Source organism: Papio anubis, chromosome 15 (genome assembly GCF_008728515.1).
Source record: "Papio anubis isolate 15944 chromosome 15, Panubis1.0, whole genome shotgun sequence".
NCBI classification, from domain to species: Eukaryota; Metazoa; Chordata; class Mammalia; order Primates; family Cercopithecidae; genus Papio; species Papio anubis.
The window spans coordinates 90292785-90306139 of NC_044990.1; the positions used below are offsets into that span (position 1 = coordinate 90292785).

Here is a 13355-nt window from a genome sequence, read left to right on the forward strand (position 1 = left end):
CAAAACTATACCACATCTTACAAGAGTTGGTCTGGTTATTTACGTGAGTGCAGCAAGAATGGTAATGGACCACATAAATTGAGTTTTCTTCGCTGGAGCTTTGTGCAAGGAATCTCAGATTAGCTTTTTTAAAAGCTTTTTGAGGCTAGGAAGCCCGGCCAAAAACTCACCATCAGACTTCACATGTGGTACCTAAAGACTTGGGTGAATTTCTCTCTTCCAAAGGTCTCGACGCTCCCAAAATTCTTGGATCTGCCAGAAAATGACCTTCTTCACTCACCTGTGGGAGGGGGACTCTGTGAGCCAGGTAGCAGGTCAGTTTCTCCAACTCCATCAAATCAACCTCAGTTTTTAAAAACTGTCTGCTCACATTTGATTCTATGTATCAATCTCAAATATGACATTCCAGTCAAAGCCTTGGTAATATGACCAATGTTTCCAATCATGTCCTGTTTAAAGGAGAATCAATTTATATTAAACTTATGCAAACAATTATATGGTCCTGAAAATCATAATATCCGAATTCTAGAGTGGGACAAAAAATAAAAATGCTTCGTTTTTGTTTATGAAAGTGCAATGACCAAATTGCTGTCAGTTACACACAGCCTAAGAGAAACCACAAGCAGAGAGTCCTTTAAATCTGAAAAACAAAACATTAAAAAACCAGAAACATTTCAAAGGAAATTCAGAAAAATATAATTGTCCCCACATTAAGTCCCACATAATTAATTCTTGTTCTACTTGATCTTGGGTTAGCAGGTTTACAAATCCGTCCGTTTCTCCCTCAGTTCTGGAAAAGTCCGGTCTAATGGCGCAATCTTAGAGGCATCAGAAACCTTACTTCAGCGTACTTGGCAGAGTCTTACCTAAAAATCTCCTTGAAGACAAAGAATTTTTGGATTGTAGCTGATTGCAAAAGCTTTCAAAAAAGCATCAGCATAAAACAATAATTGTCTTGAAGGACAAAAGACATAAAATGCATAAAATGGCCATGGTTAAAAATCTGATGAGAGTTCATTATGCTGCAATTGACAAGGAAATTTGGTTGTTTCTGTGACATACAACATTACAAGACAATAATAATGGAAATTGTGACTCATAACTTTATACCAGGACATATCATGGACAGTAAGGACAGCGAAAATTTCTAGGAATTTTATACAATTTCTGAAACACTTATAACATATACACATACAAACATAGTATAAAGAATGTTAAACAACCCTTCTTATTTGACAATGCTTTTTATGAATTTACGTATCAAATAAAGCTAATTAGTTTAACATCTCTCTTTTCACCAGTGAAAGAACAAATCCTGTGAGATTTTCTCGTGGTCCTCTGGGAAATCTCAAAATTAGTTTGAGGCCAAAATTCTTCATGTAGAATTTGGCTTGGATGAAGTTGTCAAAAATTACAAAAGGTTTGAATATTTGGTTAAATAGGATCATAAGTTACTATGAAATGGTAGTTATCCATTTAAGTTAAATGACAATAAATAATTTTTAAAGAAAATATAGGAAGTGGCATGGTTTTTAAAACAATTTAACTCTTTTAATATTGAGGAGACTCAGTTTTCTTAAGTGATCAAAAACATGATAAAGATAACATGAAACACCGGAAATATTTGATAAGACACAGAATCTTTGTTTCCTTTTAAGACTACCCAACAGGTAAGAAAAAAGTGCCTCTTACAATCTCTTACTAAGAACAGAACAGGCCTGGCGCCGTGGCTCACGCCTGTAACCCCAGCACTTTGGGAGGCCAACATTGGCGGATAATCTGAGGTCAGTATTTTGAGACCAGTCTGACCAACGTGGTGAAACCTCATCTCTACAGAATTAGCCAGACGTGGTGGTGCCTGCCTCTAATCCCAGCGACTTGGGAGGCTGAGGCAGGAGAATCACTCGGACCCAGGAAGTGGAGGTTGCAGTGAGCCAAGATTGCGCCATTGCACTCCAGCTGAGGCAACAAGAGCAAACTATCAAAAAAAAAAAAAAAAAAAAAAAAAAAAACAGAACAGACCAATAATTCAAGAAAACTTTGGCCTTTTAGCAGAGAAAGAAAATCAAACTCCAGTACTGCATCCCTCCGCTATTGATGCTAAAGCTCATCTATAACATCTTATCATAAAATTCATTTACTCTTAGTGTATCTTGACCACATAAGATGTTTCTCTCTCTCTTTTTTCTCAGAGACTCGTCACATCTTTCCATACTCATTTACGCATTTTGTCCGTTTTTTTCTCTTCCTGAAAAAACTACCTTTAAACCACTTTAGGACAAAATTACTCACCTTTTTCTTCAACAGAAACACATTCTTCATATCACATACGCTTTCTTATCAAAAACAGATCCTACTTTCCTTTGTACTTTGCACAGGAAGTTGTTTTTCTTCACCCTCATTATTTCTAGTAGTTTTAATTACACATGTTGATTATGTTGATTTCAATGTTCAACAGAGAAAACTAGGAGTAGACAGTTGGGAATTGTCTGTCACATGTAGCATTCTGTAACAAAGTAGCAAATTGTATGACTATACCATCTTACAATTTTTAGAGATATATTTATCTACAGCATAATTTTTCAAGGCAGCAAAAACAACTTTTGTTAACAGACTCAAATACATTTAGTCTCTCTGTACCATATAAAATAAAAAGTCAAAAGTATATAAACTTGTGCTTGGTACTGAGTGTTTCAATAGGTTATCTTATTTAAAAATTATTCATGAAACTCTTGTTTTACTTAACTGATCATAACGCCAGGGTTATGAGTCACCAAAAAGATGTTTAGAAACTGTTTTCAAAAGGCAAACACAGGCTGGGTGCAGTGGCTCACACCTCTAATCCCAGCACTTTGAGAGGTTAAGGCTGGTGGATCACTTGAGCCCAGGAATTTAAAACCAGCCTGGGAAACATGGTGAAACCCCATCTCTACAAAAAAAAATTGCAGAAATTAGCAGGGTGTGCTGGCACGTGCCTTTAGTTCTGGCTACTTGGGAGGCTCAGATGGGAAGATCACCTGAGCCCAGGAGGTCAAGGCTGCAGTGAGCCATGATCACGCCCCTGCACTCCAGCCTGGCTGACAGAATGAGACCCTGTCCCCTCTCCAAAAAAAGCAGACACACTATTGTGTAACTTCCCAAGGGGTTTACCTGGCCCCTGCCCAGGCAGAGCCAATTCATTAAGACAGGGGAATTGCAATAGAGAAAGAGTAATCCACACAGAGCCGGCTGTGTGGGAGACCAGAGTTTCATTATCACTCAAATCAGTCTCCCCGAGCATTCGGGAAACAGAGTTTTTAAGAATAACTTGGTGGGTGGGGGGAAGCCAGTGAGCCAGGAGTGCTGACTGGTCAGGGATGAAATCATAGGGAGTCAAAGCTGTCTTCTTGTACTGAGTCAGTTCCTGGGCGGGGGTCACAAGATCAGATGAGCCACTTTATCCATCTGTGTGGAGCCATCAGGTGCAGGGTCTGCAAAATCTCTCAAGCACTGATCTTAGGAGCAGTTTAGGGAGGGTCAGAATCTTGTAGCCTCCAGCTGCATGACTCCTAAACCATAATTTCTAATCTCATGGCTAACGTTAGTCTTACAAAGGCAATCTAGTCCCCAAGCAAGAAGGAGGTTTGCTTTGGGAAAGGGCTGTTACCGTCTTTATTTATACTATAAACTATAAACCTTCTCCCATAGTTAGTTCAGCCTATGCCCAGGAATAAACAAGGACAGCTTGGAGGTTAAAAGCAAGATGGAGCCTGTTAAATCTCTTTCACTGTCTCAGTCATAATTTTACAAAGGTGGTTTCACTACGACACCAAATAAAGCTACCATCATTTCCAGTTATTTCCCTGTTAACTATTTTTAAGTTTATTTGGCTAGTAACCCAAGCAGAATAAAATTATGTCCTCATTACATCTATAGCTGAAAACTCCAAAGACATACTGTCTTTATTTAACAAACAATCTCAAACTAGCTTTATATATCAACCATCCTAGTAAAGTAAACTTGAAAAACATTTGGGTTCTTCCTCTCTTTCTGGGAGCCCTAGGAATATTTAATCAAGCACATCTTTTTTCTCTAAGCCAATTTGAATAGAACTCCTTCAAGGAATTTTATAATTACTTTGGCAGTACCATTCAGAGGTAGAAAAATATCACATATATGTAACATAGGTACGTACACATACAGACAGACACAGGAAAACAGTGATTGCACGGCTTCATTCTTAAATTTTAGCCATGAGTCCGGAAACACAGTAACACAAAACTCACTGGTTTATTTCCATTCTATATTTTTATCTGAATTATGTTTCTGACAAAATGGGATTTTTCTTTCTTAACCACCATTTGTGAAGGGGAGTCTTAAGCCTTTCTTTTCCCCTGATATTATTTAATCTTACAGAGGCTGTGACTGGGGCAGCCATCTGGAGTTGTCAGAGCCTTCACTGAGTAGGTAAAATGTCCCATCTGCTTCCAGTTGGTCTTTTCCTTCTCAGCCTCAGATCAGGTAGTTGATCTGGAGATGTCTGGGTCCATAAAGCTCCAGGGACTGTTGGGAGTCAAGCGGCTGAGTGGGAAGAGAAGGGTGTAATGGGGGTGGGGGGAGGAGTGGAGGCCCAGGGGGACACATGCAAGGTGCAAGGGGGCTAAGAGAGATGGGATGGTGTGAGGAGAACTCGGGGGCAGAGACTACGGAGAGGGGAGAACTCCGGGAGCCAGTTTGGGGAGATCTGGGCCATGGCCACTCTGTATGGTCCTTGCAAAGTATGGCAAAAAGGAGAGGAGCAGAGCCAGCACCACAGTGGGGAGGGTCAGGAGGGTTTTAGAAGGGGTTTCAATAAACGGAAGAGCCATGCCCATGTGCAATTGAGCTCCATGCCTTTTCATGGGTTGCATGTTCAAAACATGGCAGTGGTCGCATGGTAGTGTTAGCATGACCCGAGAGCAGCGTTTTTGGCCCTCTCTGTTAGTCAGTTCTCGCACTGCTATAAAGACATACCTGAGACTGGGTAATTTATGAAGAAAAGAAGTTTAATTAGTTCACTGTTCTGTGAACAGTACAGGCTTCCGCTTCTGGGGAGGCCTCTGGAAACTTACAATCATGGCAGAAGGCAAAGGGGAAGCAGGTGCATCTTACATGGCCAGCAGGAAGAAGAGATACAGTGGGGAGATGCTACACACTTGTAAACAACCAGATCTCAGGAGAACTCACTCACTATCATGAGAACAGCAAGGGGGACGTCAGCCCCCATGATTCAGTCAGCTCCCACCAGGCTCCTCCTCCAACACTGGGAATTACAGTTCAACCTCAGATTTGAGTGGGGACATAAATCCAAACCATATCAGCCTCTGACATCCGAAGGTGAAGCAGAGGACAGGAAACCCTCATTGCGTGTCCTACATGGACTAGCCAGAGCCATCCATGGTCAGTGGTCTCTCATCAGGAAGGAGTGCTGGGGGCACTGCACTGTTTAAACCACAAAAGGGAGAAGAGTCCAGTCACAGACTTGGATGATTGGCTCAAGGAGACAAAGGAAAGGGTCCTTTGTTTCTTGTGTTCCAGAGCTGGCTGCTTCTTACTCCTTACGAAAGTATTCTGGTCACAGTTGTGTCAGGAATGGGTAAGAGAGAAAAAAGGTCAGAGTTTAGTCCTCACCTCCTAAGATCGGATTTCCTCATCCAGACACTTGAAACAGGTGACCAAGGTCTTCCCCAGCTTGAAGACCAATTAAGGGATCATTTCTAAATCACCGGCTCATGGGGAACACTGGGCTTCCTTAGTCTCCGTGGGCCTTAATGACTCAGTGGGCAGTTTAGGCGTTTGCCTCAGAAATTGAGTTGACCATGTTATGTGGCTTTCTTGAGACGTTGGACCTTGAGGGAGAGAGGAGAGCGGTCAATGTGGTCCTAGTGATGGAGAAGGGTGCAGTGCTGTTTTCCCCAAATTAACCAGAGTGAAATCTCAGAACTCCACAGGGAACCCTTTCATGGAGGCCAGCGTGTGCATGATGTAAATATCGAGAACGAGCAGGAGATTCTCACGATTACACAGCATGCAGCACCTTAAAACCATGAGGCTAAAGTCAGAGGTGACACAGGAAGAATATAGCAAAGGCACTCCACTTGACAATGCACTTTAAAAACCGCACGGATGTTATAAAACACAAATATTTTACTGCACATGCTTACTGGCTGACTTGCACAATACTTCCATTATAATTATGGGACAGACACAAAATGAAAAGAATATTTTTAACAAAGCACTTGCACGATGCAGCTGTACCCATTCTTAATGATCATTAATGTCTCATCCAAAGAGAACTGTACTTTGTTTGTTTCGTTTACCGAAGGTCAGCATACTGGGAAGCAATTGTCATCACATCTCAGACCTTTTTGCATATTTTCCCGCATTGTTCTGAGCCTGCATGTGCGCAGACGAGTCGATTGGTATGCAGATTGTCTGTCATTAAAGCCATTTGGAAATCAGCTTTGTCATTGGTTTAGTGTTGGAACTTCACATCCTAGAAGACACCACTGGAAAGCTCTGTGCACTCGGAAAGGGAAGGTGTGTGACCCTGCTGAGCCCAACCTCAGGGCTGGAGGAAGAGGCTGACCTTGACCTTGAGCCAAAGCAACGTCCCAGGATGCTGAGACACCACACCTCCAATAAAGAAAAACCGTGAATGGCAGAAGCTGGGAACTATTGGGTGGGAGCTGCCAAGGAGAAAGCAGTGCTCAGAACCACCACCCACTGTCAAGGTCACTCAGCTCCCGTCAGTCAGGCAGCCGAGGCCACAGGTCAGGAGGCCATGGGGCCTGTGGACAACCCATATTCCAGACCTCAGAATTTCACCCACATGACTCCACCTCTTATCTGCAAATGGGACCACCCTGAAATTACTTTGTTTTTGAAGGAAGAGAAAGAGCAGTGGCCCGTCTCTCTGAGTCCTGCCCTCCTAAAACAGAGCCACGAAGCCAGGGCTTCATGACAGAGCCACAGCATTACATACTGTTTTCCCATTTCCCCAGAACATGTTTCCAAGCATCCAGGTGCATGCATTGCAGGAGCCTTTCATGAAGGAGGTCAAAGTGGTGCTTTCACAAAAGGAGATGTGCCCTCTTACTCTGCTCACCTCAAAGCTGCTGGGTGAGCCCAGTCATCCTTGGGACCGAGACGTTGTCTTGACCTCTCAAGGGGTTATTCCAGGGACCAGGAGGGCAGGCTCAGCTCAGAGCTCCAATTGTCCTCCATCCTCACAGCCACCCCAGAGGTGGCTGTTTCTCCACATTTTCCAGACATGAAACCCAAGTCCCAGAGAACTTTCCTGGGGCCATCTCTCATCGCCCGCAGAAGAGACTGGAACTTGGGCAGGACTCCTTCCTCTAGCGGGGGCTGGTGGGCACCCACAAAACCATATCCATTTAAAGACAAAAAAATGCAAATTCAATGAACATTGTTAAACTATAGGGCTTTTATTTCCTCCTAGGTTCAACTACTGAAATACCATTCAGTTCAAAACATGAGGATGTGCCTGAATTATTAGGTAAGGAAGCCCCTCCTATCAACCTCTGGCCTGTATGTGAAGGGGGCTGGATGGTTGTCTGTGGCTGTTTCCCAGATAACCTGGTACAATTTGCAGACAGTGGAGGGAACGGATTGGTTTGGGGCTAGAATCACATTCCCATGGCCCATAGATTTAGTGCTCACATCTAAGAGTCAAACTCTCAAGAAAGTAAGGCAGACAGAATTTTAGACCATTACACCTAAAAAGTGCCTGGGAGTCTTGCTTCTCAAAGTGAGGTCCAAGGACCCGCAGCATCTGCATCACCTGGGAGCTTGTTAGAAACGCCCAGCGGCAAGCCGGGCCCAGCCCTCCGGCACCAGCGCCACATTCAACCTGATGCCGCTGACTCCTTGCACCTGAGAGGCCCCGTGGCTGAGCCGTCCCCTCCTCCAGCCCCCTGGGAAGATGGTGGAAACCACAGACCGCCTGGCCTCACCCCGGGGATGCAGACCGTGCTGGTTTGGCTGGACCTGGTGCCTCTGTGCTTCTCTAGAGCTCTGCAGGTGATGCTAAAATACAGCTGGCTGAGAACCGCTGGCCTGGGCCAGGGCCATCCAATAGAAACACAGCACAAGCCGCAGTTATTGTTTTCATTGTCTAGTGGCCACATTAAAAAGACATAGATGAGCCCAAAGCAGGCAGATCACGAGGTTAAGAGATGGAGACCCTCCTGGTCAACACGGTGAAACCCCGTCTCTACTGAAAATACAAAAATTAGCTGGGCGTGGTGATGTGTGCCTGTAATCTCAGCTACTTGAGAGGCTGAGGCAGGAGAATCCCTTGAACCCGGGAGGCAGAGGTTGCGGTGGTCCGAGATTTCGGCATTGCACTCCCACCTGGCCACAGAGCGAGACTCTGTCTCAAAAAAAAAAAAAAAAAAAAAAAGACACAGATGGAACTCACTGTAATAACATTTTATTTCGTGTGATGATTTCAACATGTGATCAGTGTAAAATCATTACTGAGATGCTTCAGTCTTTCCATCACGCTGGATCTCCACAGTTTGATGTGTCCTTTGCACTTCACGGCCATTTCCGCGTGGACAGCCACACTCCAGTGTGTGAACGTGTGGCCAGTGCCCGCAGCTCTGCTCTGACCTCTCATTTTACATGTGGGGAAACTGAGGCCTAGGGCGCTGGGACTCAGAGCACGCGGTCCTGACCCCCATTCACATCGATGCCCTTGGGAAGCAGTCAGCTTCCAGGACCTCTGCCAGCGTCGCCTGTGCAGTGGGGTCAGGAGTAGGGGCTGGGGGCCACCTTCCACCCGGCCGGGCCTGGGACTGCGGCTGCGGAGGCTGCACGGCCTCGAACAGGGGCTCCCGTGGGAACGCAGGGGCCCCCAGGTGCTGGGCCCCTTTCCAGGAGCTGCTGCTGTCAGAAGTCAGGCTTTGCTCCATTTCCACGTCTGGGTGGGAGAGTCTGGGAAAAGCTCTGCCTGTGGCGTTCTGATGGGTTACGTGGATGGATGAGTGAGTGCCCCCGGGAATGAATAGATGTTCCCATTCTCGCTTCTGCCGCCCCGTCTGCTTTCTGGGTACTCAGTGGAACTGCCCCAGGTGGGAGTTAGGCTCCCCAAGGTCAAGGAATGGCTGTGACTGGACTCACTTTCCTGGTGAATCTGGCGGTTGCCAGATTCTGAGTTTTCGTCCTGAGACCAGCACCTGCTCCAGCCAGTGGCTCAGTCACCACCGACGAAACAGTGGCCTCAGGAAAGGACTCAGGAAGAGGAGAGACTGGCTGGAGTTTCTGATCGTTTTCCTGGGTCCTGACCAACTAAACCTAGAAGGAGGCGGCAGCTCTTACCCCCATCCGCACCCCCAAATTTCCTCTAGGTAGAAAGCTGAAAGCGTGACAGTGAGAATTCAAATCCCCGTGGACGTCAGCAAAGCCCACCCAGGCAGGCCAGGCCCAGACTGTCTGTCCAGAGCTTGCCCCGGCAGGGGAGTCACCACCATCACCTGCAATTTCAGAGCCTCCGAGTCAGGCAGGGGATGGGGCCTCACTAGGGCAAGAGAAGCCCAGGTCCCAGGCAGGCTTTGGCCAGGGGCGCTTGGGGCGGCTCCTCAGACAGGCGGCGGGTGTTGGCGAGGGAGCGTGTGTGGATGTCTCTGGACGGCTCTGAGTTAGAAGCGAGGACAAAAGCCAGAGGAGCCGTCGGTGATGAATGCACTCCTGGCCCTCTGGAGCTGGCTGGCACAGGGGTTGTGGTTTGGCTGCCTGAGTTATTGCTAGAGGAGCTCTGACTTCCTTCAAGTTTGACTGTGGAGCAGGCCAGCCCCCTGGACTGGCTGCTGCAGATGTGGTTGGCTCTGTTTTTGTTTTTGTTTTTTGTTTTTTTTTATTTTTTGAGATGGAGTCTCACACTTTCGTCGCCCAGGCTGAAGTGCAGTGGCGAGATCTCGGCTCACTGCAACCTCCACCTTCTGGGTTCAAGCGATTCTCCTGCCTCAGCCTCCAGAGTAGCTGCGATTACAGGTGTGTGCCACCTCACCCAGCTAATTTTTGCATTTTTAGTAGAGACGGGGTTTTACCATATTGACCAGGCTGGTCTCGAACTCCTAACCTCAGGTGATCCACCCACCTTGGCCTCCCAGAGCACTGGGATTACGGGAGTGAGCCACTGCGCCCTGCCTGGTCAGTTCTGTTTTGATGGAAGGTCTGGTCATTGTATTTCAGCTTCTCCTTTCTCAAAAAATTCAATCATCAGCAGTTAGACGTGGTTTTGAAACAAAGAGCTTTCTAACCTTGTTCCACCTGCTGGCTTAATCTACCTAAAGCATTTTTCTATCCCTGACCAATCTCCCCATGGGTGGGGAGGCCCGTGGAAGGGTCCAGGCAGCCTTTGGCCACGGGCAGCTCACCGTGGGGCCGCTCGGCAACCCCACCTCTCTTTGGCCCCCAAAGCTATGACTGCTCTCCCTGCAGAAGCACGCCTCCCCATAGCTGGGCCTCCATCCACCCACCTCAGGGAATCCCAGGGTGTCTGCAGCTTGAGGAGTTTGAGTCCCCAAAAGGAGGCCACTCCCGGCTTCAGGCATGGAATGGACTGGGTCACACTGGGCCAGGTCAGGGACTGTGGGTGCCGTTGTTAGAGATGGAGAGTTACAGAGACAGCCCATCCTCATGGACATGAGTGACTCCCAGTAACGATGGGGTAACTGAAGCCAAGGTCAGCCCAGAAGTTCAGACAGTGCCCCAGGAGGACCCGCTTCTTGGGCTGGTCAGCTGAATCCCATCCTCTGCCTGCCCCCATTTGCCCTGGGAACCCATCTGCCCTGGGGGCCCATCTGCCCTTGGTGGATGCTGCTGACCTGCTGTGCCTGGTCACGGCTGTAGAATGCTGCCTCCTGGACATGGCTGGCTGGAGTGGGACAGAGACCAGGGACCGAGGCTGGGCCATCCTTGGCCCCCCAGCACCTGGGCAGTGTCTGGTTCAGATGAGTGCCCAGTAAATGCTTGCCATTCAAATGCATATCCACTCTTCTCCAAGACCCCTATCTCACTGGACACCATGACTGTTTAGGAACTTGGAGTTCCTAAGATCAGTGCTTCTGTCCAATCACTGGCCCCAGCGGACAGAGCCTGAGTGGTAGCACCCAGTCCCTTGGCTGGGATCTTGGGGCACCTGAAGCTAAGAGGGAGGTGGCGCCGCCTCTGGTCTGGCAGTTCCACAACACGAGGGCATGTCCCTGAGGTTGTCCTGGCCTCTCCTCAAGCTCATGCCTCATGATCAAGGATGGTATCCACAGTGCCAGACACCTCATCCACTCCCAGGGCAGGAGGTGGGGGTGCAGGCCTGGACACTGGTTCCCCTTTTATCAGGAGGAGCAAATTCCTCACAGAGCTGGTGGACTCTTGCCGACCTTACAGGGCTGTAGCCCACCCGGCTGCGGGGGGCCTCACTGGGGGCACGCATTGCCAAAACCCAGCGCTGTGAGCGAGGCAGAGGGAGAGTGCGGCTGCTGGGCGAGACACCGAGAGCCCAGGATGAAGCATTTTTCTCAGGCGTGTTGGTGGCATCTTCATTTCCAGTGGCATTTTCAGCCTCTTCCCCTTTACCCTCGCATTCCGCACGAGCTGGTCCTGGGGTGACCAGACACCCGCTTTGCCTGGGGCTGAGGAGCTCCTCGTTAAGGGACTTTCTGTGCTAAACCCAGAGGGCCCGGCAAACCAGGACCCACTGCCCAGGCCAGCACTGCAGCCTGGCCTGGCGACTGTGCTGCAGAGACAACGGTGACTGTCAGTTGCTGCAACACCTGGCCATGGCCCAGGCTTCATGCTGAGTGCCTTCTGCATACACTGCTTTACTGGACCCTCAGAAAAGCCCACAGGCAAATACAAACCCCTGTTTTACAGACAGAAAACCGAAGGTCAGAGCTGTGAGGACGCTTGTCCAAGATCACATTCTCGTGGGAGCAGAGCCCGTGTGATTTTTCTGGGTCTGTCAGACACAAAGCTCAGGGCTCTCATGGTAAAAGCTCCCCAGGAGGACTCGTAGGGACGTCAAAGAAGAAAATGAGGCCGCGTTGACGCAGAGATCAGGAGCGATGTTCGCTCACACGTGGAGGGCAGCTTCGGGAGAGCCTCAGGGATGGGACAGAGGGACCCAGGGCAGGAAGGAGACTTAGGACCACATGTGGGCCAAGCGTCCAGCCTTGTACCTTTGGGGGGCAATGTTCAGTGTCCAAAACGTCCCCGTGGTCTCAGTTTTTCTGAAGTTATTGAGGGAGGCAGCGGCCTGCCCACCCAGGGAAGGTTCTTTCCAAAGTCAAGTCCCACATCCCCTGGGGTCCCGGAGTTCCTGTTTCCCACTCACTGTGTGCACAGATGGCCTTAGGGGACAGGAGCACAAGGGCCAGCCCTGCAGGGCCAGCTCTAACGTGCTCTCGTGTGCTTCTCCCAAGATGAAATTCTAGTCCAGGAGATTTTGGACATGAATAAAACAACATGGACCGAAATGCCAAGCACAGCATCGACATTGTCAACAATACGTAAGGAAAACCGCGAGCACACCCCTTTCTAACCCGCTAATCACACTGATGCCTGGAGCTCTGTGCTATTGAGTACATGACCTACTATTTGAGCATTAAGACCAGCTATTTCCGGGGCAAGGGCACATGGAGATGTGAACAATATGGTGTCTAAAACCATTTCTACAGCTTCCCGAGACAGAGGAAGTCAACCCTAGACTGGCAGAGATAATTCCCTTTACTCTGGGATCTCTGGAGTGCAGGTTCAGGCACATTCCCGCCGTTGGGAGCCACTGCAGAAACGCAGGGCACAGGAACGTGAGAACCTGGCACTAACCAGCAGTTTCCAGTTCCTCCCACACACGCCCACGCTCTCACTTCACGCTCACCTAAGGCTTCTGAGAGAGCAGGGCAGTTATCATTACCCCATTTGACAGAAGGTAAAACCAAGGTCTAGCAAATGACTTGCCCAAGGCCACACAGTGAGTCATGAACAAACACAAAGAATGTGCCTTCACATGGGCAAAGACATATGCAAGTAAATAGAACAGCACGTTTAGAACCAAGACAGAGTACTGAATCCACAGTTGCCAAGGAGAGAACTGGGAATCAGAAATCCCCACGCAGTGCATGAAAATGTATTCCGCAGCAGGAAAGTTCAGCCCTCTCTTGAAATCTTGCGTCCAGATGTAAGATTCACCTGCCATCTGCCAAGGTCCACACTGCTAGTTCAAGGGAGTCAGAGGACACCTGACTCTGTTTACACATTCACTTGCCAACGCACATGTCCAAATAGAGCTTGCAAATCATATTAGCATCCCATCC

General features: G+C 48.1%; 1 protein-coding gene across 5 annotated transcripts in view; it reads left to right on the forward strand.

Annotated features, from left to right (window-relative positions):
- The window catches only part of SPACA7 (sperm acrosome associated 7), a 29905-nt gene that overhangs the window by 2126 nt on the left and 14424 nt on the right, over positions 1-13355 (forward strand). For 2 of the 5 annotated variants that reach the window (XM_021929816.2, XM_021929817.2), the window contains exons 2-3: positions 226-314; positions 7481-7537. In XM_021929816.2, the coding sequence (XP_021785508.2) occupies positions 226-314; positions 7481-7537 (146 nt within the window). Of the gene's footprint in view, positions 1-225; positions 315-7480; positions 7538-12464; positions 12552-13355 lie in introns of all 5 variants that reach the window. The other 3 variants (XM_021929815.2, XM_003914085.4, XM_009192252.3) reach the window with 3 other exon arrangements.